We start from the raw sequence: 25,895 nt of genomic DNA, 5'->3' as shown, positions 1-25,895 counted from the left end.
GTTCTGTCCCTGGCGAGCACACTGGGCGGAGCGCAGCCGGCCGACCCTAGCACCGAGCAGAAGAGGACGAAGTCCGGCGCGCGACAAAGGTCGAAGACAAACCGCACGGGAGCGCTGGTAGAGTGTGACATTGCCCCTCCCCTCTGAAAAGGCATCGACTCGATGGCTGAGATTGAGGGGGAGCCACGGGTGTGCGTGAACCGAGTCCCGGGCGCGGAACGTGGTGAGAGTTGTTCTAGCGGGCATGGTATGGCTTGAGTCTTGCGACGTGCACAATTTCGGATGTCGGCGGGCGTCTTGAAGAACGAACACTCCCTTGCGGGAGCACTTCATACGTAACGTCGCTGAGTTTGCGGAGTACCTCGTAGGGACCGAAGTAACGGCGCAAAAGCTTCTCGGAGCGACCGCGCTGACGGATGGGGCTCCAAACCCACACTTGATCTCCAGGCTGGAAAATGACTTCGCGATGACGAAGGTTATAGCGGTGAGCATCGACTTCCTGCCGCACGCGGGTTCGTTGCCGAGCCAGCCGGCGGGCAGCTTCTGCATGGCGAACGAATGCATCAGCGTCGGCAACGGATGGGTGCGCAATATCGGGCAACAACATCGTGTCCAACATAGTCACGACTTCACGACCGTGTACCAAACGAAATGGCGTGAACCCCGTCGTCTCTTGAAGGGCAGTGTTGTAGGCAAACGTGACATACGGAAGTATTGCGTCCCAGTTCTTGTGGTCATCGTCGACGTACATAGAAATCATATCAGCGATAGTCTTATTGAGGCGCTCGGTTAGGCCGTTGGTTTGAGGATGGTAAGCTGTGGTCTTACGATGACTTGTGCCACTGAGCCGCATAACTTCCTGAGTAAGCGTGGACGTGAACGCTGTGCCTCGGTCAGTTAAAACAACAGAAGGGGCGCCATGGCGGAGGACTATGCTGATGATGAAAAAGTCAGCAATTTCAGCAGCAGTACCGCGGGGAAGGGCTTTCGTCTCACAATACCGGGTGAGGTAGTCGGTGGCAACCACAATATACCGGTTACCCAATGATGACGTGGGAAATGGGCCCAGTAAGTCCATGCCGACTTGGTGGAAAGGAATTCTCGGCGGAGCAATGGGTTGGAGCAAGCCAGCCGGCTTGAAAGGTGGTTTCTTCCGACGTTGACACTCGCGGCAAGTGCGCACATAACGCTTGACAGCCGCAGAAAGCCTGGGCCAGTAATAACGGTGATGAACTCGTGCCATCGTTCGAGAAAATCCGAGGTGGCCGGAAGGAAGCTCGTCGTGGCACGCCTGCAAAACGTCAGTGCGGAGCGCCGTTGGAACCACGAGCAGGTAACCAGAGTCCGTCGGGCCGTAATTTCGTTTGTAGAGGACGCCATCTCGCAAGCAAAACGACGACAAGCCACGCGCGAATAGACGAGGTGGTAACGAGGCGGTTCCCTCGAGATAATCGATGAGTGGGCGCAATTCCGTGTCGTCTCTCTGTTGTTGAGCGAGGGCGGACGTGGTCAGAGCACCAATAAATAGAGGGTCATCTTCGTGGTCATCAGACATGACCACGAATGGTCATGTCTCAGATGTGGTCATCAGACATGACCACATGACCATGTTTCATGGTGACAAGTTTGAGGATGTGGAGGACTGGTTGGACGGGTATGACAGGGTTGCTGAATTTAATCTGTGGGACGAAGTCCGGCGCGCGACAAAGGTCGAAGACAAACCGCACGGGAGCGCTGGTAGAGTGTGACAATATGTTTTCCACTTGATCTTGGCTGGAAAAGAAAGAACAGTGAGCTATAGTCAACAATTATCCACACCTGTGGATAATGCTTAACCACAGTTCATCATGTAAGCTTCAGCACACCTTTAGTACTCCTTCGAAATGAATGTTTTGCTAATGAGGAACACCTATCCTGCTGCCAAAATGACATGCCTATATGTTGCACTTGTGTGCACTGTTGCGGTGCCTGTTGAGCTGCTCTTTTCAAACTCCCTGACTTTTGAATGTTTTCCCCACTGAAATTTCAGCTAAAATTCCCCGACCAATGAAAAGACTGAAAAACACAGTCACCTGTAAGATCATGGACAGTATTTTAAACCAGTAAGAAGAAAAAAAATTATTTACTGGAACTGCAAACGCTGCAACGAAAAAGGATTTGGTCGCCCCTTTGGAGAACGCGTTTCTTTTTTTCCCTGAATGAAGTCCAGCTTTAGGCTGAAATTTATGATGCGATCATAGCTTCTAAACCAGCCCTTTGGTATGGATGGCTAAAACCTTTCCTTCCAAGCAACTGTTGATTGCATGAAGTGTGTGCAAACCTTTCTTTTTAACAATGGCTTCAAATAGAATCAAATGTTCTCGAATAGTTCAAATGTTGAAACATAGTTTAAATTCAAAGACAAATGCATTTCAACATATTGATGATAAAAACGAACCTTACACAAAAATATTTCACATCAAGGATTTCACAAGCAAGAATTCTAGAATGCAAGTGAGCTGAAGTGACCTAGCTATACGATATCAGCCCCATATCCGACTGCTAGCTTGATGTGTCTTCTCGCAGGGCTAAGAAGGTTGGAAAAGCTAAAGGCTGAAGCAGCAGGAACAAGCAAGAGGAGACAGATAGCTCTTAGATAGGGATCCTAGACAGCTAGGATGGCTATTTGTACTTGGGCTGTAGTCTGTAGTCTGCCATTTTTATGTGACCATGCATATATTTTAGACATAATTTATCCACAAGTAGGAGCCCATGTGTATTAGCCGGCCATTTTTAGTTTTGCGTTATATGTAATCTGATTCATGTGTACAGACAGCTCTCTTCTACAATAAAGTTCTAAAGCTGCGTGTCAGTGCTAGTCCTGTGTTCCCTTCTGTTTATATATTTGTCGTTTTTTCATGCCATTTGCTTATCACAAGCTCTTCTGGACAAAAAAATACCTCACAGATGATATCATAGTTAACCAGTACTTTATTAGAGTGACTAAGTAAGAGGCAAGGCATGGGAAAATGCAGACAAAGTTACCTAAGTGTCAGTGGAATGATAAGGTGAAGAAATTTTCTGGGACAGCCTGTTCATTGCAAGTGCAAGACAATGGTAACTGGTGATCACTGGAAAAAAGTTTTCCGTGCAATATAATTAAACACTCCTGCTCAACATCCCCAAATTGAAAGCCACATAAATTGTGCCACAAAAGTGCTTCACAGGAATTTCCCACACAAATTTTAGCTGCGTACCTGACTTTCCCTCGTCCAGAAATGAATCTTAGAAGTGCTAAGTTATGAATCCGCACAGAATTTTGCCAGTTATTTTTTGCAAAGGAAAGCATTGGCAGCATGCAGTGTGTGAAAGTAGCATGCAGGTTCGAATAGACATGATTAAAGTTCAGTGTCCTCTGGTATCTCAAAAAATGTTCCACTTATGTTTTGAACTGTCAGATTCAAGACACCTGGTTAAGAAGCAAGTATGTTAAAGTAAGAAACAATCACTCTGTGGCATTAAGTTCACTAATGGCATGCATATGCTTCATTTCTGAGTATTCATTCAAAAATCCAGTATGCTTTCCGACTTCAGTACACCTACTTTTCTGAAATTTTATCAAATATTACCACTGCATGCACAAAACTAGCAGACACAAGACGTAACATCGCTCGGGCACAACTACTCGGCTTAAGTGATGAGCATTTACCTATGTGAACACACACAAAGATTTGTCCGAGGTTCTCTTTCCGACGAAGCACCTCCATATTGTATGAAGGTGGATGTTACTAAGTCGGATACAACTAAAGAACGGAACTGCTTTTCCCTGTCAAAGGACCCCCTTCCAAACAATGGTGTTGTCTTATTCTCATGGCCCCATGCCACAACAGAGAGAGGGACCTATCCCCGACCATGGTGGGAAGGAATAATCCCCTTTCATCTACCGCCCCCTGCTTTGTCACACTAGCAGGGTCATGAGAATCAGCCAATGCGACTAGCTGGAAGAGGGGTCGTTTGACAGGGAAAACACGCTGCGTTCTTATGTCCGACTACATGCAGGTACATATTTACGTGGGGCCAATAAATTCAATTTTAACATATCAGTCTGCAAAGTTGTGCATGCGATCTTTTCAACCCAGACAGATTTTTGTTTTTGCAGCTATGCTCATCTGTGTTATGAAATTGAACGAACCGGTGTAGACAGTGGTAGTCGTCGGTCTGGCGCACCCATATCCCACATGCAGCCTCGACAAAAAAAAAAAAAATGGGCACTTGAGACCTGTTTGAAAATTTCAGAGTCATTTTCCAGCCGCTGCAACAAGATGGCCGTATAACCTAGTAGGGTGGCTTCACCATACAGCACTAGTGTCGCGTGAAGAAGGCATACGCCAAGCCGAAGCTGAGTTTTTATTTTCACAACAAAATAGTTGTTAACGAAGTTGACGAAAAGACAATAACATGCCTGACTAAGCGGCAACTTCCTATAACGCCATACAGAGCACGGCAAGATGCCACACAATATATATACAGGTTTATTGTCATACATGTCAATATCATCCCTACCCACGCACTTATTTCTAGCTACGCTCAGACCTGCTATCCCATTTCGCTGTACTGCGCTACATTTTGCATAGCACAACCAAGAACGTTAAGCCGTGCACCCGAGTGACCACACTGCCGAAGCCAGCGAGCATCCAAAACCAGCTTGTGATGCATACATAGGCATGACACAAAATATATAAAATAAATTAACCCACCTTAGTACTATGCTGCTGTATTGCGCGCTTTACATAATCTTCGGATCAGGCCAGTTGTTCTCAGAAGAAAACCTCTCTCGGCGCGCTGAGCGACCGTGCTGCCTGCAGGCTGGGTTGGGCTCTCGATCCTATCTCCTTGTGGCCTCTCGTGGTGGCGAGCAACCTGCGAAACGGCACGTTCAGTCGTGCACATCTCACTGAGCACCTTTCCAGTGCCCCGTTTCCTCCTCGCGGAAAGAAAGGGAGCGCGCATAGACTGGAACTCCATTTACCGTTTGTGACAGCGAGCTTGCGAAGGAAAAATGCCAATTACAAGGAAGGAAGCAGCCGAGCGGTGCTCGACAGCTCGACGCACAGCGGCGCCATTTGCAAGCAGGCGCCCGCGGCACCGGCGGTGGCATCCCGCTGTTGTCATGACAATGAGGGCTGTGTTGCAACATCTACTGCTAAGAAAATATTTTTATCGTGTAGGAAACACAACTTGTAAAAATAATCCGGAACATTCACAAGTTTTCTTGACAAACGCGACAAAGCGCCGGACAGGAGGTGTTGGCACTCCCAGCCAAACCTTTGTGCCTCTTCTGTATCTACAAGCAAACGGAATAACGCTTCCCGGCAAGCCCTCTGACGTCACCCTACCTGGCCCTGACCTGGCCGGCGCAAAAACTCCTCAAGCGGACGACTCGGTCAGGGCCAGTCGGGTGGAGCGAGCGCCACCTAGCCTACCTCGCCACATTCTCGACGCAGCGGGTTTCATTGCTTTGCCGAATATTTTTCTTTACCGATCGGTGGCGCTGAAAGAGGTTTTCTTTGTTGTTGTGTGAACAAGTGCGGCATCAGTCGTCTGTCATACGCGCCACGGGCGTTCTGCATGCATCTGCAAATATGGGTCTCTGTTTCGTGCCAAATTGTAGAGGAGGATAGGATAGTGGGCCAAAGGTGCGGCTTTTTTCTCTTCTGAGCGATCTTACACGAAAAGCGCTTTGGCAGCGTGCCGTGCGGCGAGATGGTGTCGACATTTGGACCCTAAAGGATCCGATGGTTAGCAGCGACTTTTCGTGTATTCTCATGCATGCTGAGCTGTTTTTTTTACTGGAGAGTGGTGCGCACATAAACGAGAAGCCACTCAGTAGTTACACTGCACGATGAGTTAAATGTCTGCTTCGGTAACTTTTCTCATGCCCGTCTTTGCTTTGTTTGGCGTGTCACACTTTGGAAACGCCACTGAGAGCGAATAGAGTTTGCGTACAGACAGACACCTGAATGCGTACCGGGGTAATGCTTTACCGACAAAATCTACATTACTGCACAGTAGTGAAACCAGGAGATATAGTCTGCGGTCTTGGCGACACACGAGCTGTCATACCAGGCCGATATGGGCATACATGCATACATGCAAAAGTTCTAGAAAGACTCCCAGGGATCTATGAATGCTGAGAACAGCCAATTCCCTATATATAGACACTAACCATCGCTATACAAACAACTGCCATCCCTGCATACTGGATGTGAACACCGGAACCGAAATGAAAACCGAACAGTTAGCGCACCTAGTTCGCATTTGGACTAACTACGAAAATCGACCATCATTTTTTAAAACTTCTCGAATACGGTGAGGCGGTTGGAGGCTTAAGCGGCTGTTTTTGTTATGAGTGGTGATTTGGAGATGTGTGAGTCGAACCCACGAGGCTTCCCACGTGGGTTTGGGAGTACGATCTTTTGTAACGGAGCCCAGCACCTCCGTACCGATCCGGTGTAGCAAACTGAAATCACCGTGCATAATTTTCTCCATCGAACACTGCACAAAACGTACGGAAAACTCATGGCTCCTCAAGCATGCCCTGCACAGAACGCTTGTCTGCACAATTCATCAGCTTCAGTGCGGGGCTCAGGCTGACGCGCCGTTCACCAAAAATTGGATACGTGGGCTCTGGACGATGCAATGCACCATAGCGCGCACTGCCCGCTACCCCGTGCTGGACAGTTGCCAGGTTGACAAGGTAACTGCAGTTCTCTCGTCAATGTACATTTGGACAATGCACAAGGTCAGTGCGGATTTGAGGCACATTAACATGTTATTTGCGATGTGCACAGTGGCAGGTAAACACATTGGCATGCGACAGTTACAAGCACAGTCACGTACAGATATAACTGAGAAACATCTGTGATAAAAAATTGCGGCACCTCTTCGACTTCATTATACTCATGTTCAACGTACCTCCAGTCTCGCGCTACAGCAAGGCGGAAATAATTAAACTCCGCAACTAAGTTCGCTTAGGCATTGTCTTAATGTTATACTGCTCGACACTTCCTTGAGCTTCGTCAAGAGTGCACGCAAAAAAAAAAATACTAATAGAATAGGCTGAAGTCGCCGTTGTTTAGAAAATATTGTGGCGCAAGTTATGTTAGCGGCCGTTGTCACAGAAAAACTGGACTTAAGCGCAGCCTCCGCTAAAACGAAAAGGCTACATTCCAGCTCAAAGCGTGGAAGCAGGCGACAGCTTTACTACGCTGCTGCCGCCATTTTTAGCGCGAAAGCACTACTTTATTAGCAAAGTTGAAAAACCCGAAGTATCTGGGAAGCCTCAACCTTTGACGAAGCACCACGGGCGGAGCCGTGCGCGGAGGCCTTACTTCTCGCTGTCTCTGCGTGCGGCTGCCGACCACTCCACCATCCCTGCGCGCCGATAGCGCGACTCCGCTGCAGCCGCCAACACCTCCATCGTGGCTCACACAACGCGACAACGAGAGGTTTGGGGAGAGTGGGGAGGCTCGCGCCGCTGCTGGTAGACCGGCCGCGGAGCTGCGTTTTGCCTAATGTTCCCTTTTCCGGTATGCACGCCATTGTTGCCCCAGGAAACGGACTGTTCACATTGCGTCGCCGGCGCGCTCCGCCGTCCCCGCTCCCGACGCGCGAGATCTATCGGCTCCAGAATCACGCCCACTTCTTCGCCACAAACAGACTAGCTTATCAGGCACCGCGCGCGAACGAGGACGCAGATCTAGCAAGCAAAAAAAAAAAAGCAGAAAGAAACGGAGAAAAAACGTGAGGGAAAGGACAGTGTTCGTGAACATCGCAGCAACGTAATATAAAACGTGTGTGTGAATGAAGTTTGACTGTCTGATCATCTGCGTCGTATCAGTGCATAACTAAGATAACTACGCTTAATTAGTGTAACTCAAAGCTAATCAAAAGCTTTCGCATGTCCTACTCTGTTTACCTATGTTAATACCCAACCATTTTTCTCTTTCATTTGTTTTCCGTGCATCCGGTGGTACTTCCGTGGACTTGTGTGAATGTGTCTTCTTTCGACAGCATATCATGGTGTGTCGTAGGTGTGTGAAGGTAAATTATCATTATTGGAGGGCAGGGGAGCAGCAGTGCAGGAGACATGCAGTGCACCCGAATGCGCGTTAAAATAGGAAGAAATTAACAATGTTAACAATAAACGAAGGGCGGAGTAGTACCCGTACCACGCAGACATAAATGAACCACAATAAGAGACTAAAATCTGTTTGTTTTTTTTTGCTCTACAACAAAAAGCGCAATGAAAAAGACAGAAACTAGCGGTCGACAAAACACCCCCGCCATTCTTCCGTGAATCTCACGCAGTTGGCTGTGCCATCCCAGTGAAGCCCTGGGTGCCAGCAATGCGGGAGAGGAGATCGCCTTTGTCGAAAGAGAGCGACGTTGTCTTTGATATTAATGTTTCCCGCATCTCAGGGAACTCATGGCTATAATATTCTGCAGAGGCGTTCACAACGGCTTCATGGGGCTTGTTTATCTGAGATATCAGAATCTGGTCAGGGAGCGTTTAAGCGATGGGCCACTGCTGAAATTGATGGAAACCGCCTGCAAAAAGTACCCCCTAAAGGTATACCGCGCAAACGGTACCGTGTGAAGCTTAGCACTTATGGCTCCCCTTGAGCTCTAAATATTTGCATAGTAAATATAGCCCTTGTCCTCACCTTTTGAAGACTTTTGGTCTGGAGTAGTGCCGTAAGGGTACCGCTATACGGCTGCTGAGAAGCAAACACCTTTGGCTGGTTACTTTGGGCAAAGACGGAAGATAAAGACGCTTCTCAGGACAAGATTAAGCCGTTACTGAGAAGCTACGCGAGTTGTTTACTGCAGAGCCATGGCGGCATTTGAACTGGTTACCATTGTTTTCAAGATGTTCATCGAAGCATTAAAACGATGTTAGGAAATCCAAAAAACAGATCTTGGCTATTCTACACGGGGCTCCATAGCTTAGTTGTAAAGTGGGCGCGCAAGGGGCCCATCGTCTATTAATTCTCACCAGTAAGATAGCCATGTTCGTGCATATTATTCAGGCCGCAGTGCTCATTACAAGAGAGAGAGAGATTTTAATGAATGCAGGAGACGTGCTCCTGGTTGTTACCCTGGCATGCTACTCCAGATGAGGTTGAAGGAAGAAGCTGAAAATGAGGAGGGAAGGAAGGAAAGAGAAGCTGAAAAGTGAAATCAGGCAGCCACAACAAACAATAATTAATCCACAACACTCGTGCACCCACAAACACACAGGAATTTCGAAGGCTTTTTATCAAACCCGTGTCCCTAAGATAATCTGCTGCAGTGATGGCGTAGAGGTAGAGAATCCGCCTCGCTTGCAAAAGGATCGGGGTTCAAATCCCGGTGCCCCGCAATTTTCCACCGTCTTTAAATAAAAAAAAACTCCGCGTACCGATGGAATTGCACTACCAGGCCTGGGGTGCTGCGGCCTGATCTCGGTGACCAGAACCGACAACGCACTTTCTCACCCGAGCAGGATTTGGTCATCCTGGTGTAGTACTTGGCCATAACCTTCTAAACGTAATCTAGTAGGGCTTTTGTCCCAAGCGCAGCCGAAGCCTCACCCCTCCAAAGCCTAAGAACATGATCCAGGCACAGGACGCCGTCCTCGGGGAATCCTGAAATACTTACGAATGCTTTGCGGTGAGTACTGAAAATCTGGCAGCAGCAGACCAAGTGTTCAAGACCTTCGCGAACACCACATGCCTAGCACAGAGAGCTGCTTAGTGCACTAATTTTCTGAAGAAAGCACATAGCGCAAGAAATGGCCAGCGAATTCGGTGTAGTCAACTACGGTCGCGCCACCATACAATTGTTCTCCACCTTTTTACGAGCTGGCTGCGTTATAATACTGGTATTTAGGTCGTTCCAGGTTCGCGAATGGTCATATATTGTGTTCGGCATCACTTCTGCCACGTGGAAGCATCTTGCCGGAGAAATATGGAAGGATGTTCAGTTAAGCGCTGTAATAAAAGTTTGAAGCACAGCCGCATCAAAGCGCCAGCTGACAATGGTGGGGGTCACGCTCTCGGCAACAAATGCATGCGACAGATTTTGACAGAAATGGAATTTATTAATCTTCAACAAAATATAATCTAAAACAAAAAAAAAACCTGACGGGGGTTCCTGAGAAGGACAACGCAAGCCATTCGGGGACGCACGATTCAGCAACGTATAGTTACGAACGAGCGTTCGCCCACGCTGGAGAAGGGGCGGGGGCAGAGGGGGACAAGGGCAGGCTTAGCTGGAAATACTCTCCGTAAACGTTCCCGCGACGCTACGTTCTAAAGGCGAAGCGCGGAGCCGTTACGATTCTCCGGGAGCGTCGATTTCCCGCAGCTGTGCCTTCTTATCCTAGATAAAGAACCGACACCGCTAACCTCCGAGCCAGCGCCTCGCGCAGTCTTACGCAGAACTGCTGCTGCGTTTAGTGTTGTGGCGATGCAGGCGCACACTTTGTTTGTCAACGTAACTCTATTAGGGAGAGGGCAGGCCATCACGTGGCGAAGCCAGACTTAAGGGCACATGTCAGCAGCGGGTCCCCATTGTGGTTCAAGTTAGAGCTCAGATAACGGCGCTGCTTTGTCTTCGCTCATTCAAACGTCAAAGACATCAATCCTCACGCACTCTGCATAGCCACACGGTGAGCCAGGGAGTGCTCTGGCAGAGCATAAAGCTCTGTGCTTAGCCTGGGCAGAACGCAGCATTGTTCTTAAAGCCGCTGGTGTGCTTCTACTTGCTGTGCTTGAAGAATCGTAGGTGTGTCATTAGACCGAATTCTGTCCCCTTTTGAGCATGAAATGCTTTTAGCTCCCGTTGTGGGCGCGCCGCGGGTGACCTTGGCGCTAGAAGTGAGGGAGAAGAGAGAAACACGGGCAACCTTGGCACCGGAGCGGAAGGAAAAGGCAAACTTTCAGTCGCCCCCTGGTGCGTACGTGCTCCGCGCCAGCCACATCAGCGCCTTCTAATCGCGCTGTGAGCGAAGTCATAAAATTTCTTAATAGTACCTAGAGAGAAGCCTGGCGTTACCGCCTATATGAGTATCTCGAAATAGCACTTCATCAGCCGTTGAAATGTCGGGAAGACAAGGTTCCTTGTTTGGCTTGGTTAGCGTCAGGCCAAAACAGAACTACGACTGCACAAATATACATGTAAAAAATATATTGCAAGGAAACGTTCTTTTACAATCGAAATGTTCGGTTGTAAAATCTGCTTACTGTGCATGCAACAAATGGGGTGTAAACGAGCACTGAGTTTGGCCACTGTGAGAGAGGGCTGTGTGTTCATGTCACGAAATACAGTTAATCATTGAAACAAATTAAATTTTTTTTTTGCGTTTAACAGAGACATTTTTCAGAACAAATATTCTTTCAAAAAATTTGTTAACGTTTAAATAGCACACTTTAGGGAGCGTCCTTTTTGGCATTGTGAAAAATCGAAATGTTTCACTGGTGTCGTTGGCTATTGAAGGTTAGAGCCGTATGTTCTTGAATAGGCTATGATTCATGCCACGAGAAACCTGCTCGAACCCTAACCCTTCTGTGAGAAACTTGTTTGCGCGCGGAAAGTGCAAGCAATTAGGAAGCGGCATCCTGTCCTACCACTGGTGGCGGCCGTTTTCATGCTGACAATCGCAGCATGCTGGTATTTCCGTGAATTAATTCATGAAGTGGAACTCGCTTCTGCATGCAATGCACTGCCACCACCACACTTCGAAATGAAGCATATGCAATCCTCGACGACTATACGGTTAACATATGCGGTGACTGCTGAAATACTTTGTCCTTCTAAAAGAGAAATGTCTACGAGACTCCTACGCGAAATGTGCACAGTTGTCAGTGCAGCATGCTGTTCACTTTTAAATTCACAAAATATTTATTTCTTTTTTCACCATTCAATTCAAAAGTTAATAGCGTGCAAACCCCGCATGCTGCGTAAATGGCTCCTAGCGATGGGACAAACGGACTTCAGGGCCATCAGACACCCGACACAGCGCTCAGCAAACTTTTGAGTCAAACACCTTCGGATGCTTCGGATGTCAAATGAACTGCCTGCATAGCTCGGTAACCACGCCACCACAATGCCCATAAAACATAAATGAAAACGAAACTGAACAACCAAAAAATCCCATTCGTAGAACAGTCAACAAGCTCCCAGATGTCAATCCGAAGCCATGTCTTCCCAGCATGCCCAGGGCGTCATTCGTGGAAACAAGTGCAGGGTCGTCAGCTTTCCCTCTAGTAATATTTAGAAACTATGACGAAGCTAGCGCCCGGCGCGAAGGACCCTACGCTCTGCTCTGCAGGTCGAGTGGCGCAAGGGCAGTCTTTGTGACGTATGAACCAAGCGAGAGCGCCGCGCGTGTTGCGTAATCCGCGTGCACGCGGGCAACTTGTCTCGAGTGGAGGCACGCACATTCAGTCACCTACGAAACACGCTATCTCCTGTGGATCGATCCATGGCGCCATCGTTCGGCGCGGCGTGGAACCCGCTGTAAACCATGAGGGCGGCGGAAGGTGATGGCAAAGTGTACTAGTAGTGGTCTTGGACGTTGCGCTCTGCCGCCCGAGCGACGCTGCGTGCGGATGGTTGTGTTTGGATGAGACGAGACCTTGCCTTGCAACGAGGTTGTCTCTATATGGAATGTGCTAGGCTGGTGCAGCATTCATACTTACGCCAACTCTCGACCACGGTAGAGAAAGAGACTGCATTTTTTCGTGCTGCACCGCCAGATTGCGAGCTGTTCTTCATGCGCAAGGAGGCCTGTAGAAATCCTGTGCCCTCCTTTGACAAAGCACGCCCCGCAACACTTCTCAACTACTTCGTCCACCTACCTACGCCAAGGCATTGTGAGGGAGGCCTTCACGAGAAGGAAACGTCACCAATGCTGTTTAAAGTGAGATGCTGTCTCCATCGCTTCCTCCTAATTATGAGCGACCTAATTATCCAAATTATCAGTAGTGCTGTGTTTAACGCCGCCAAAGTGTGAAGGAGGCCATCGTAGGACCCATGATGATCCCGGTAGTAGCCTGCAAGTAAAAAAAAAAACAACAATAAATTCTCATGGGACTGAAACAAGCAATTCTGTCACGCTCGGAGGTTTCAGCGCACATGAGGGAGGCGCCTTACAGCCAACTTCAGCTTAGTGTATCTTGTTTAATCCGAGTAGAGTGGGCTCCGTGATCGTAACTCGCTTCCGCAGGGCAATCATGCGTCTACGTCTTCGCACCTGTTGAAATACTGTTCATATATTTGCCACAGGCAACAAGGAAGCAGCAGGCGGCTTGGAATGCTTTCCTACTTATTCTTTTAACGCCTCTGTACTCGAAAATGGCAGCGTACTTTGAAAATGGTTGCTTCCCGACTGTTTACTACAGAAGTGAGTTTGCATGCTATAGCCTTGTCGTTTCTTTCGTGAACAGTACCAAGGTGAACAGCTGAGCAGACAGGTTTTATCTGTGCAGTGGGGCCACAAGAACATGGCACTCTTTTTTCTGTTTATGTCGTTCCTATTACTGAGTGCGAGAGAGAGAGAGAGAGAAGAGGAGGAAGAAAGGAGGCCACACAAAGCCAACAAGGATATCTAAAAAAAAAATTCCAGTTTTAGTGCGGGAAGAGGAAAATGAGACTGAATAGACATGCCTTTTCGTTTAATCTTTAACCCTTCTTTATTTAATTTACGCCAAAAAGGGATCTGTGCAGTAAAAAATATTGGAGCAAGAACAATACGCCGAAGAATGTAATGCGCGCGAAACAGTCATATGCTCTCGTTATGACATTTTGTTCTTTGTCACGGCTTTCGCTTTGTTTTCTCTCTCCGTCGCACGTGTATGACACTATGACACGTTAAGCAGCAGCTGAGAATGCCTTCTGCGGAGCGTTAATCTCTGTAGGTATGCAACTGGACGCGAACAACTGGTTAATAGACATCAAACCGTTAATAGACGCTCCTTTCAGCGAAGCCTTGACCAGTGTTGCCAGAATGGAAGATGAGGTTTAGTAATATCAAATCGCAAAAGCTTTCCCATTATTACGGCTGAATTCATAGTGCTTTTTTCGTGAAAGCGTAGGATGACAAATATAGGAATAAGTGTTTCTAACAGCTCGACGTGACCCTAACAAACCGAATCGATGTTATAAGCGCGGTTTTTCTTGAGAAGCCAAACTTCCGCTGGGGCACCAATGCTATGCATAGAGCTGCTGCATCTTTCTGGCAAAAGGTCACCCTTAGATTATACGTGCGGATTGTGGCAGCCCCGCCTACTAGGCTATCAGACGCACTTGAACAGCCGACAAATAATGCCACCCGCTTCATCAGCAACGATTACAGCTTGCGCACCACTGTCACGCGTACGAAGCATACCCTTGAGGGGAAACTCCGGAAAAACGGCGTTCACATTTTTAATCGACATTTTTTTCAGTGGGTATATCGTAAGGAAACTGGAATAAGTAAATAGGCTTTATCCACAGCTGTCACAACCTTCGTCTACTACTCGCAAATATGACCTGACAGTTAAAAAAAATAATGCAGCATTAACCTGTTCCAAGGTTGCTTCATACCTAAAGGTATACCGAAAACTAGTACAAATAATCTCAGCATGTCATTGAGAGCGAGAGCTTCGAGTTCATCTGTCAAAGCGGGCTTGAGCTTCGGTGCTAATATACGTTGTTCGCACTACCTATACCTGTGATAACCCGCATTCTTCAATAGGCGACGTGTACTGCCTTTCTAGCTTTCTTTTTACTTTTTTGCTCGGTTTTTAGTCGCTCAGCACTTCGTCCACGTGCTTGATTTCTGGGAAGGTGTTTGCTGTCGTTGCTACCACGTCACCGTTGAGGTGACAGCCTGGACGGCTCCTCCAGCGTGGCACCGAAGAAATCATGACTTCAGTTTTAAACAGCCAAGCAAATACTTCTCTTTAGATTAAAAGGCAAACTTCGCCCTCCTACCCCCCAACCGCACGCACGCACGCACGATGCACGCACACGCACGCACACACACACGCACACACATACACACACACACACACGCGCGCGCGCGCGCACGCGCACGCGCACGCACACGCACACGCACGCACGCACACACGCACGCACACACACACCTAGGCTGTCCAACGGGCTGGGAACACATTGTTTGCGAGATAAATGAAATAAACAAACTGCCTATAGGCGATAACACATACATACCGACCAAAAGTGGCCTTGTCAAAAGGACGACGCCAGAGAAGAATACCATTCCTCCCATCATGATAGGCAGGGAATCGACTCCGAAGTCTTTGACTAGGAGCGGCGCTTGCAGAGAGATCCTGGCCCCGTTGCTTGCACCTATGAGCGCTGAACAAGCCATCATCACGGGGAAAGTCCTGAACGAGACGAAAAGTTCGAAACCAACGGCTTGTACTAAATAACCTAGTAGCATGACCGTTTCCAGGGCCACCACGCGTGAGTCAACGATTAAACCACTCAGGGGCCGCAGGAAGATGTCGCCGGCTGCAAAAGCATTCTGGAGAAGCACGGCTCGAGACGGTTCGACACCTCTGTCCGTCGCTATGTCCACTGATAACAACATGAACGTCGTCAGCCCTAACAAAACCACTGCGAAGCTCATGGCATCCACGGCGAACGGCACTGTTACAAAGTTTCGCATGACTGCAGTGAAGCGTTGACGGCTTTCCTCGCCCGTCTGAACAACGAGGTACGGATCTTTGTTGGCGGCTGATTGATCCTGCTTTCGTGTGTGTTCAGGCGTGGCCGTTCGCTCCATCCATGCGGGGCTTCGGAGTACAATGGCGGCGGGGCAGGCGTTGAGCGTCAGTGCTCCCATGAGCAGGAACGTGCCCCGGATGCCGTAGGCGTCTCGCATCAGCTCGGCCAGCGGTGGGGCGAACAGGCCGAGGGCGCAGGCGGTGAAGGCGAGGCTGCAAGCGGTCGCCCGCCGCTTTTCGAAGTGCTGCGGTACCAGTACGTTGACTGCCACGTACGCACCCGACACCGAGAGTCCTGCAGAAAAGTGCGCGACGCGGTGTCCATGTTACACTGAATGAGCGTTTAAAGCTTTCAATTTTTTTTTTTTTTTTAATATGACGATAGCGTCGACAAGACGCTCGTTCAGCGTCTCATGCGGGACCGAAGTGTCGAAACAGACGAGAGTACGTGCATGCGCATAGGGCGCTTGCCTGTTGGCGCGTCGTGTGCTTAGCTGTTCTTCTCAAGTGACAAAAATTCCGCTGCCCGTCTGCTCACAGCACAGCAGACGACGCGGCAACTGGGAAGAGCTCTGTCCGCATGCACGTAATCTCGTCTGTTTCGCCACTGTATGCGGTCTGCATGGCACGCTGAACGGGCGTCTGTTTAACGTTCCCGTGAAATCACTAAAATATGGAGAGCTGTGCCCTAGGTAACGCAATGAGATACTGTGCTCGAAAGCGTCACATGAAAAATGCCAAGCCTTTCACTCTCTCCAGTGCGAAGGAGAGAAGGAGAAAGAGGCAGCGTTCTGCAGCTATAAGAGATGACTAAGAAAAAGCCCATCAAAGTTTTGTCCAAAGTAAAATTTGATTGCTTACTTTTTTGTGGCTCTCCTAGCGCTCGTTGAGCAACAAAACAGGTATTCGTTGCAAAATACTCATAGCAAAACGTGCAGAATGATGATGTTAAACGCTCCATAACACCAAGTCATTCATGAAAGTAGTGTTGCAGTTACGCAAAAGAGCACTGCTAATGTACGCCAAGCTGGGATATTCCAATTAATAAATTGGGGCAAAGGAAAAATGCAGTCATGTAATAAAAACTCGCACTAAACGACAGGCCGCCAAAGATAGTTTACATGAAGCAAATAACTTTAGAAAAAAAAAAGGAATGGTAAGTTTGGCATTTTCAGGGTGTACTGGGGTGCTGACAGCGGCACATAGTATTACTTGGGCAAAACATGTAGATGGGCTATATTGTGCATAACTTTTTTGGAATGAGATAACAGCGCAGAAGGAGACACTCACGAAAAGGCCGAGAAAGACGAGGGCACGCATGTCCTTGTCTTTCTCGGCCTTTTCGTGAGTGTCTCTTTGTGTGCTATTATTTCATTCCAAGAAAGTATTACTTGAACGTGGAGCATGCCAAGAAATTCCGAACAAGCGCAATTTTTCAGCAGGAACTTGCTTACCAACGCAATTTTTTCGCATAGCATTAGAGTATGCCATCACAGTTAATAGAACCACAGATCTCCTTGGGACGCTTTTAATTTTATGTCATTTATTGCCAAGAAATTCCCACTGCTTTCTTATGGTGATCTTAACTACTCGATACGAGAGCAGGAAAGTTGAACTTGTGCCAACTCGATCGTGTTCGGCTAATGAATGCGCCGTAGATGTAGCCGTTTCCGCATAAACATGAAACTGACTGTTTTCTCACACTAGGTAGATGTGAATATGAGAAATAATGTATTCGCTTCCTGGTAAACCCAAAGTCAACATTTATTCATTCGTAGTACCTTAGAGGGCACTGGGTAAGAAGCGCGCCAAAAAAAAAAAAAGAAATGACATTATGAAAAAGGAACAAAGTAAGTAAAGCAATAAATCTCTGACGTGCTTCAGAGTAAGCACGCGTCAACGACTCGAGAACGACACTGCCAGGGGAACGAAGGCGGCGATCTACGGTGGCGTTACTCGGCAGCTATGTCGGAAGCTCTACGATAACCCCTACGTGTCTTCCATTTCCTCCTGTGATCGCAAGGACCTCAGGGTAGGTTGACTGACCTCTCCATATTCTGCGATGAGGGGTTTGCAATCAGTCGGCCACCGTAACTCTACATCTCGAACTGATAGTGTTCTCCGTGCAGCCCGTAGGACTGCCACCACTCAGATAGAAGCGCCAGTCGCCGTTCAGGCCATATATCAATCTTGATATCAATCTTGATATCAATCTTGATATATGGCCTCCAGGAGAGTACTTCAGGGCCTCGATGCTCCTGGACGACCGAATTCAACACAGCCGCAACGTGCGAGCCCCCATCCTCGGCTGGCTGGCCAATGGATGCCCCGGTCACGAATTATCGCCACCATTACTGCTAAGGGGAGATACTAAGCCAAGCTAGACTTGTCACGTGATATAAAGTGTGTCATTTTTTTTTTCCAGAAAGAGCTTTCATAAGTCATACAACTGGGTAAAGCCGAAGTACTTCTGTAGACATCCATCGCGGATTCCTGAAACTGCGCCAATAGTGACGTGAATTCATAGCCGACCATAATTCATTCATTGCTTTAGGGATCAACGCTGTTTCATCACCGATGGGCAAGTACTGTCGAAATAAGAGGCAAGCAGCTCTACAGTCGTTGCCAACCATCGGAAGAGCACGAAAATTAAAACAGCATTAATCAAACCACAGACAGGAAGACGAGGCCCAAACCCTAGTGCGGAGTACATATATTCGCATTCTGTGCATTCAATCTGCGTGTCAGTGCCGAAATAGTATCTCAACCCTGTCGAAAAAATGGCCGCGCAGCTCACAGCTCAACGGCTCGATCCAATTACAGCCTAGAAACATGCTGGCGTCATTTCGCACTACCAATAGGAGCAGTGCGCTAATTCGTCTCCTGAATGTAGGAACCATGGCTTTTCCCGTGACGTCAAGACCTTGTTTCGTCAAGGTGACGAGTGGCGCATGTGGTTGTTCCCGGACGACACTTTTCGCGGCTCACAGCTTTCCACATTCTTAGCGGCTTATAATAGACCTAGCTGCTCCGGAATCCACTTCCATCAGTACGTTCTGGCTCCCAGTGCCCAAGGTGACAACATGGAGCTATTGCTCTTTATTTGGCTGATGCAGAGTAAATTTTTATAACTCAGTATGGCCCACGCCTTTTTTCGCGCGACACTCCTTGGCTACATGCCCCTTTTAAAAGCAGCTGAAGCACACCGCGTTCTTGAGTTTACAATGCGCATCGCTCTTGCTGTCACATCGTTAACACCTTTCTCCCGAAACGCGACTCGACGCTCCCTCACTTGCTCTTTGTCGGCCGCGCGCCCACTTCCGCGTTCATTTCTGGAGTTTCTTGCTTATGGTTCCTCATCACCCTCTGCTTTTTAACGCCTCTTTCCTCTGCTACTTAAAGTTAGTTTTTATCTGTCAGCATCCATTTGTGAACTACACTGTCCCTCAGTGTGAAAATTCGGCGGTCATCCACCCAAGCCGCCGCGGTGGCTCAGTGGTTATGGTGCTCGGCTGCTGACCCGAAAGACGCGGGTTCGATCCCGGCCGCGGCGGTTGAATTTCTTTGGAGGAGAAATTCTAGAGGCCCGGGTACTGTGCGATGTCAGTGCACGTTAAAGAACCCCAGGTGGTCGAAATTTCCGGAGCCCTCCACTACGGCGTCTCTCATAGCCTTAGTCGCTTTCGGACGTTAAACCCGATAAACGAAACCAAACCAATACACCCAAGGGAAGCTGTTTCTCCTTCTGTGCCAGCTTGCGTAGGGCAGTGGCGTATACTCCGCTACAGATTCGCCGTACTGCTTGCCTCGTTTCGAGTAAAGTTGCCTTGAGTACAGTTCGGATGACTTCTGGTTGAAGTGATCCTTCACGGCTCCGACCATGACTTTGTACTCGACACATGGCGGTCGCTGAGGTTTTACGAGGGTTGCTGTCATAGAGCACGTTGCTTCGGCACAGCAGCTCTCTACCCTCTTGTCGGCGTTCTCCGCGAGTCTGCTAGGTGCGCAGCACAGCTCGACGCGCTCAACGTGTTCTTCCCATGAGGAATTTCCGTCTTGGTTAAGCTGGCCGACGCGACACTCGAAAGACCGTGCCTCGTCGCCACTGTAATGACCGTGCGGACGCAGCAGCTGCACTTGCAACCGGGCGTTTGTTTCTTGAGGTACTACATGAATTATATAGATACGGTGCCATTGCTTATCGGTAGACGTGATGCAGTTCGAATGGAAAACCAAGATGACATGTTCACGCTGCATGCCCTATCATGGCCAGATCGGCACGTTATCAAAGTTGTGTTTCGGGAAACAATCTATCCTTATGAGGCAGTGTCTTGCTTTGTTTGCTCTCGCCTGGTAGAGCTCCTCTAACCGAGAGATTAGTAAGCAGCTAATATGGGTTAACTGAAGAACCCGCAGTGAGCGTAGTCAGCATGATGAGGTATACAGCTATAGTCGGATACAACTTAAGAAGGCAGCGGCTTTTCCCTATAAAAGGATCCCCTTTCGGAAATCCAACGGCGTCGGCCGGTTCTCATGACCCTGCTAGGGTGACAATGCAGGGAACGGTGCCACAATGGAGAGATGGGTCTATCCCCGACTACCGAGGGAGGGGACTATCACTTTTTATCTACCACTCCCTGCGTTGTGACACTTGCATGGTAATGAGAATCGGCTGACGCCATTGGCTGGAAGGGGGTCCTTTGACGGGGAAAAGCCGCTGCCTTCTTAAGTTTTATCCGACTACAGTGATAGAATATGGAGCTACTCATATATTCGCGACAAAATACTTGGCATAGTTTAGCGTCTCATTCTTACCGTGAATGATGCCGAAGACAATGATGAGAAAGAGGATGCCATCGGCGAAGCAACATGCGCACAAGGAGAGGGCTGCTAAGAGTGGGCAGACGAGCAGCACAGCCCGGCATGAGAAACAACGGCACAGGATCCCGAACAGGGGGCCTGCATTAAAATAGAAGGAACTTTGCAGCACTGCTTAGCCCGCATAATTTGCCGTGCAGTGCTAGAAAAGCAATGATTTTTCGCGAAATAGTGTGGCTGGCATTCACTGGCCTGAGTTTAACCGCGATCCCAAAATGCTAATGGGTTTTGCAGATTTGAGACCAAATTATGCTTGCTAGTTGCCGTTCTTTTCTAGTGTTGGTTTTCGTCAACACTCTAATCCTAATTAAGCACGAAAAATGACAAGCTGTGCCCCAATTTACATGTAACTGTGTTAAAAAAGATGTCGAGCACATTTGAAGTCCTCAAACGATAAGTTTGCTAGAGAATAAACGATAAGAAACGGTAGGAGTATATTTAGCTGATCGCTGATGATGTGCTGAAGTGCTGCGCCATCTCTCCTAGTGGCATGCAAAATTGTTTACGCGCGTAATGTACACTACTTTGCACGGGAGTCACGTTATATACCCTCAAAATATTCACCCAAGTCTGATCGGCTACCAGCTGAGGTTGAGGCCGCAGATTTTGTAGCGAATAATTGTGGTAGTTCTGCCAGACTTGAGTTTTCACTTCAGCGCTTTGCAGCTGCGAACAGATACAGTAGCCATCTGCCAGCATCCCTGCTGTCCAGTGCTAACTGAACAACACCCTGTCAAAAGATTTTTGCGCGAAATTTTCATTGTGTGGTTGTAGTTGGGTTCACGGTTTTTGTGAATTTCTATGTGTACTTTCTTTTCGAGTGACGGCTTTTGAGTGGAATGGAGTATATTTGATTTATGTTCATCATACTTATTTGTTGTAGATTATTGATTTTAAGTGTCTCTCCTGATGGATTCTCTATTTTTCTGATGGTTTCTGCACAGGGTTTTGCAAAAACAGTTTTTATTTTGTTTAAATATTGGCACGAGTGTTGTGCACAACTTCAAACATCATGTTAAATTGTTTTAGTTCAAAGTGCTTTGTTCGTGTTTCTTCGTTAGTTTATGATTTGTTTATTCGGAGTGCATCGCTATCAACTTTGTTATGGGGTCAGGGGACCCAGCCAGGTACAGGTTTTGTACCTTTTGTTCCCGGCCCATAGTTTTCTGTGCTGAGAACTAAAATGTTAATAATGTTAATAACCCCAGTAACGTGTCGCACCTCCGAGGCTGATGAGGCTTCCGCTGAGGACAAGTGGCCACGCCGCCAGCTGCCTGCTGACGCCGTAGGTGTCAACGATGCCGTAGAAGATCACCCCCGCCGCCTGCTGACCGAGCATGGCCACAAAAAGGACCCAGCTGGCGAAGGCCGCCGTCACCCAGCTCCAGCGGGAGTCTAGGCCAAACTGCGGGTCTCGCTTGAGGGAAGCCTCGCTGCGCCCCATCCACACGTTCCGAGATCACAGCGGTGTGAGCAGCCCGTCGGAGCGGTCTTCCTTTCCGCTGGATTGCGTCGTCTTCGTTTACAAAGGTGGCTTGTTTCCGAGTTGTGTTCCCAATTTCATTCCTACAGGTAAAGATCTCCGTTCATGTACGAGCATCTGAAGGTTGCCTAACTAGCCTCTGCTAGATCAGAACTCGGTTGTTGTTAAGGCTCGACGTTTAATTCATGATTCAACTGCAGCTACATTGCATCAATTACCGGCAGTATTAGGTGCGATGAGGAGCCGCGCTGGACAAGGCCCAGTCATGGATCGGAGGCGTTTGCGAGGGCTTCGCTCTCGGGGTATAGTATTCCGTAAGCTGAACTTTGCAAAAGGTTTCAGTACGAAGGAACCAGTGATGTGTTGTTAGTAGCTACGTAGAATTATAGCTAATGCATCGTTTGTTTTAATCTGAATAGCGAGATGACACTGCTAGATGAACAAAATGAAATTTCAGTTGGCCATTAACTCCTCTTCAAGAGTGGGAAGAGTACAGTTCGTAGTCCGATTGGAGAAAACATTCTCAAGAAAGATTTACCAGCTGGTGCAGATACGTATTCCGATACGCTTGGAGAGTAACAAGTGATTGAGAGCGTGCTGGCCGACAGTTCGAACAATAAATAGCGTTTTAGGGTGCCCGGCTGTACTTTTTCCTAGAAAATACCTCAGGACGCTGCATGCACGAGGAACGCGCGGCAGGCTTTCGCTGCCTGGATGAGGAGAGGCCGGAGAACGTGGCGCCTTTTGGATACGCTTTTGCGTTTCTTACACGAATGATGTGTCACCGGAAATTCGAGGTCACAGTGATCCGTGATGTTTGGCTGTATTTTCAGCCTGAACACCGGCAGCAAAAATTAAAGTAAGGGTCTCAATAAAAGAGGATGCAAGAGGCACGTTTACAATATGGATGCCTTTTTTAGTGCGTCGTAGTATCTTTTCCTCACTGGGTTTCCTCTGTGCCGGAATGTCGGTTGCCCTAAGTATCGGAATCTAGCGAAAGGCTACAGGTGGGAATGAGTTCAGTTCACTAAGAAGAACCTTTGTTTTTCTATAAAACATACAGCCGGCCAAATCTTTAGCTGGCGTGCGCGACGGCCGCTTTTTCTGTGCTCCTGTGCTTTGGGATGAAGCAAACTTGCGGAAAGCTCAATATTAAGCATGCCCTTTGTGAGCCTGTGCTTAAATCTGATACTTTCGCAAGTTTGCTCAGTTATAAGCTACAGGAGCACGGAAAACGCGGCCGTCACGCAGGCCAGCTAAAGATTTGGCCGGCTGTACATCGTATCCTCTTGACCTCATAGGCTGATTTTTCTTGTGCTGGCGCTACCTTCATTGCGCACTTCACGCATGCTGGGCTGCGAACTAGCGAGGGCATAAAAATACGTGGAAACTGCGATGAATTTGCTCTCAAGATAGCGGCCCTCACTTTAAGGGGCGTCATTATCCGGAACAAGACGTTCGCTGTATAATGCTTAGTGCTTTTCTTGGCTCAGCGGGGAAAAGGAGCTGGCTAGAGGCCAAAAATAAGTTTGCGCTTTTTCTTTCCTCAGAGCTTATGCATACGAGCAAACGGGTCCAGGTGTAGCTAGTACAATGCTCCTTCCAGTGCGAACGATTGCTGCGTATAGTGCATTAGAACTGCCAATATACAATCTGCCGCTAAACGGAAGCATTGCTGTAGGAAGCCATGAAGGACTCAGTTGCGGGGTCGATCAGGAGGCGAATGAAGGCAGCGTAGGCTAACAGGAAGACAGAGCAGCAAGACTGAGGTGTACAGTACCTGATCAGGCAATAGTTCTCTTGAACAAAGTTGCTTGAGTCTCTGAGCCCGGGTCCCCGCATGCGTGTGGTTCGCTCGGTGACCACTGTGTGGAGATTTCTCCGACTCTCACTTCTGCCGGCAAGGAAAGTGAGCCCCTTTGATCATAGGAACGCCGGCACTCGAGATACGTGCCCGCTGACATCTCCTGATCACAACGCAAGGCTTCCTTCGGTCGAGGGCGCTCTTATCGGAAGCAAACCGAAATGCGATATCACACCATGTTCCTTAGGCGCCGGCAACAGGAAGTGTGGCAATGAAAGGCACCCAAGTGCTCGAATATGAGTTGAACTGCTACTGTCACATGTAATGGTATCCTGGGCCTCAGTCAAGCAGCTCAAGCAGCTTTTCGCCCTGGATATCTTCTAGCTACTTCCTGGGAAATAAATTGCGTTGAACTGAATTGAACTTAATCCACGTTCTGCGGTGATGGCTCATATCTGAGTTTCGAGGACATATGTTCATCAGCGTTGCCTTTAGAAGGAGGCGGCGGCAAGTTTTTGGATGTTGTGTGCGCATACTAAAATTGACTCAATGTTATATCTGCCAAACAAGGGGACGACATCAGCAGAAAAAAAGCCGGTGAGCTGGACAAGGCTCTATGTCTTATACTAATTGGCACATCAAAAGCGGGAACATTGCCACAAAGACAATATTTAGCATGTAAAGTGCAATACAGTTTCGAATATTTCCCTGGTAAGTAAGAGCAGAACATTGAAGAAAGTCAGCAGTGGTCAGTTCGTCGTGAGTTAATTGATGTAATCGCGTAAAGTCGAGACACAAAACCATAGTCATTTTACGTAACGTTTGCAGGCTGTAAACGATTAAGGTAATATTGCAGACTAAGAAAACAAATGCCCCAGGTTGTCCCACCTTTATTGCGAATGAAAAGTTCAAACCGTATCCTTCAATGCTGCTTTAGAGAAATTGATGGCAATGACGCAATAACGAGAAATTCTCAGGCTTTCTTTCTCCGATAAGTTTTGTAGATTTCTTTCATTACCTTGCCGGATATAGATCGTTATATTTTTTTCATCAGCCGTCCTTTGACTTCCGTCACATAATTTTGCTTCCTGCGAACGAAATGCTCATTGGCTGTTTTTGAATGTAGGATCTTCGTGCCTTGGTTGAAGGTCTCTACACTATATGCAGATACGTTTCTATTGTCTCGCAGTCTTGCATGAAGAAACACATAAGTATTGTTCTCAGGTTTACCCGCCTTCATCCTGCTAAGGGAAACTAGCACCGCATGGTTTTGTGGACCAAAATAAATCATTAGTAGCTGCCCCTGTAGGCCGAAGCGGTGACGGATGTAACCTTACTAAGAACTGCAAAGCGTTCAATGTGCGTTTTATGAACTCGTTGCGGTAACTTTATTCTTTTCGGCCGGTAGAGCTCTTTTTGAGTCCTTCGACAAATTCTATTGCTTTCTTTAAAGTATTTCGCCTTTTTCACTACACTCTGGGTTGCTTTCATATCACAAAGGACTCTAGATCCATGTGACGGCCTCCGGTAATGGGACCGGTTTAAAGAAGTGCTCTTTCGCTATTCTGGCCGTCATACAGCAGCACTACGTATTGACGGTGTTAATTTTTTATGATGTAAACTATAGCGCAGGAAACACGAAAGACAGACAGGACGACGCAGACAAGCGCTTGCCTGCGTTACGTTTTACATCATGAACATTCACGAACTCGCGCAACTTTCGGCTTTACTTAGTTAATTTTTACTCGTGTCATTGTCGACAAGGGCCCTGAAAAGTAAACGACTTCCATAGAACTGGTGAAAACGATTTCGTTTTTAAATTTTAGCCACCCACGTCCTATTGAGTGCATTCCTCTGTTCGTATGACAGTTCCTTCTGTTATGAAATCTTTTCTGAGTGTGATACTTTCTCGCGTTACAGCGCTAGTTCGTGTAGGTGCCGCACCCTGCTCTTTCGAGTTAAAGTTTCGAGTCAA

The 25,895-nt window shown here is 47.9% G+C and overlaps 1 protein-coding gene and 1 long non-coding RNA gene across 2 annotated transcripts; both read right to left on the bottom strand.

Moving 5' to 3' along the window:
* Positions 1-1,750: 1,750 nt before the first annotated feature.
* LOC149364930 (uncharacterized) lies at positions 1,751-7,803 on the bottom strand. The gene is made up of 3 exons (XR_016289233.1): positions 5,009-7,803; positions 4,737-4,899; positions 1,751-1,773 (listed from the first exon to the last, which is right to left on the bottom strand). It is a non-coding gene; the product is annotated as an uncharacterized LOC149364930 (long non-coding RNA).
* Positions 7,804-9,952: 2,149 nt separating this feature from the next.
* On the bottom strand, positions 9,953-24,118 carry LOC149364929 (monocarboxylate transporter 4-like). Its single transcript, XM_089574918.1, has 5 exons — positions 23,897-24,118; positions 21,855-22,199; positions 20,571-20,714; positions 15,238-16,050; positions 9,953-13,079 (listed from the first exon to the last, which is right to left on the bottom strand). Exons 2-5 carry the CDS (start codon positions 22,075-22,077, stop codon positions 12,913-12,915), a joined length of 1,347 nt encoding a protein of 448 aa, XP_089431044.1. The 5' UTR covers positions 22,078-22,199; positions 23,897-24,118; the 3' UTR covers positions 9,953-12,912.
* Between the last annotated feature and the right edge of the window lie 1,777 nt (positions 24,119-25,895).

Source organism: Amblyomma mixtum, chromosome 2 (genome assembly GCF_055824585.1).
Source record: "Amblyomma mixtum isolate Tamu chromosome 2, ASM5582458v1, whole genome shotgun sequence".
In the NCBI taxonomy this organism is placed as follows: Eukaryota; Metazoa; Arthropoda; class Arachnida; order Ixodida; family Ixodidae; genus Amblyomma; species Amblyomma mixtum.
The sequence above is the reverse complement of the archived record's forward strand: the minus strand, read 5'-3'. Positions and strand labels throughout refer to the sequence as shown.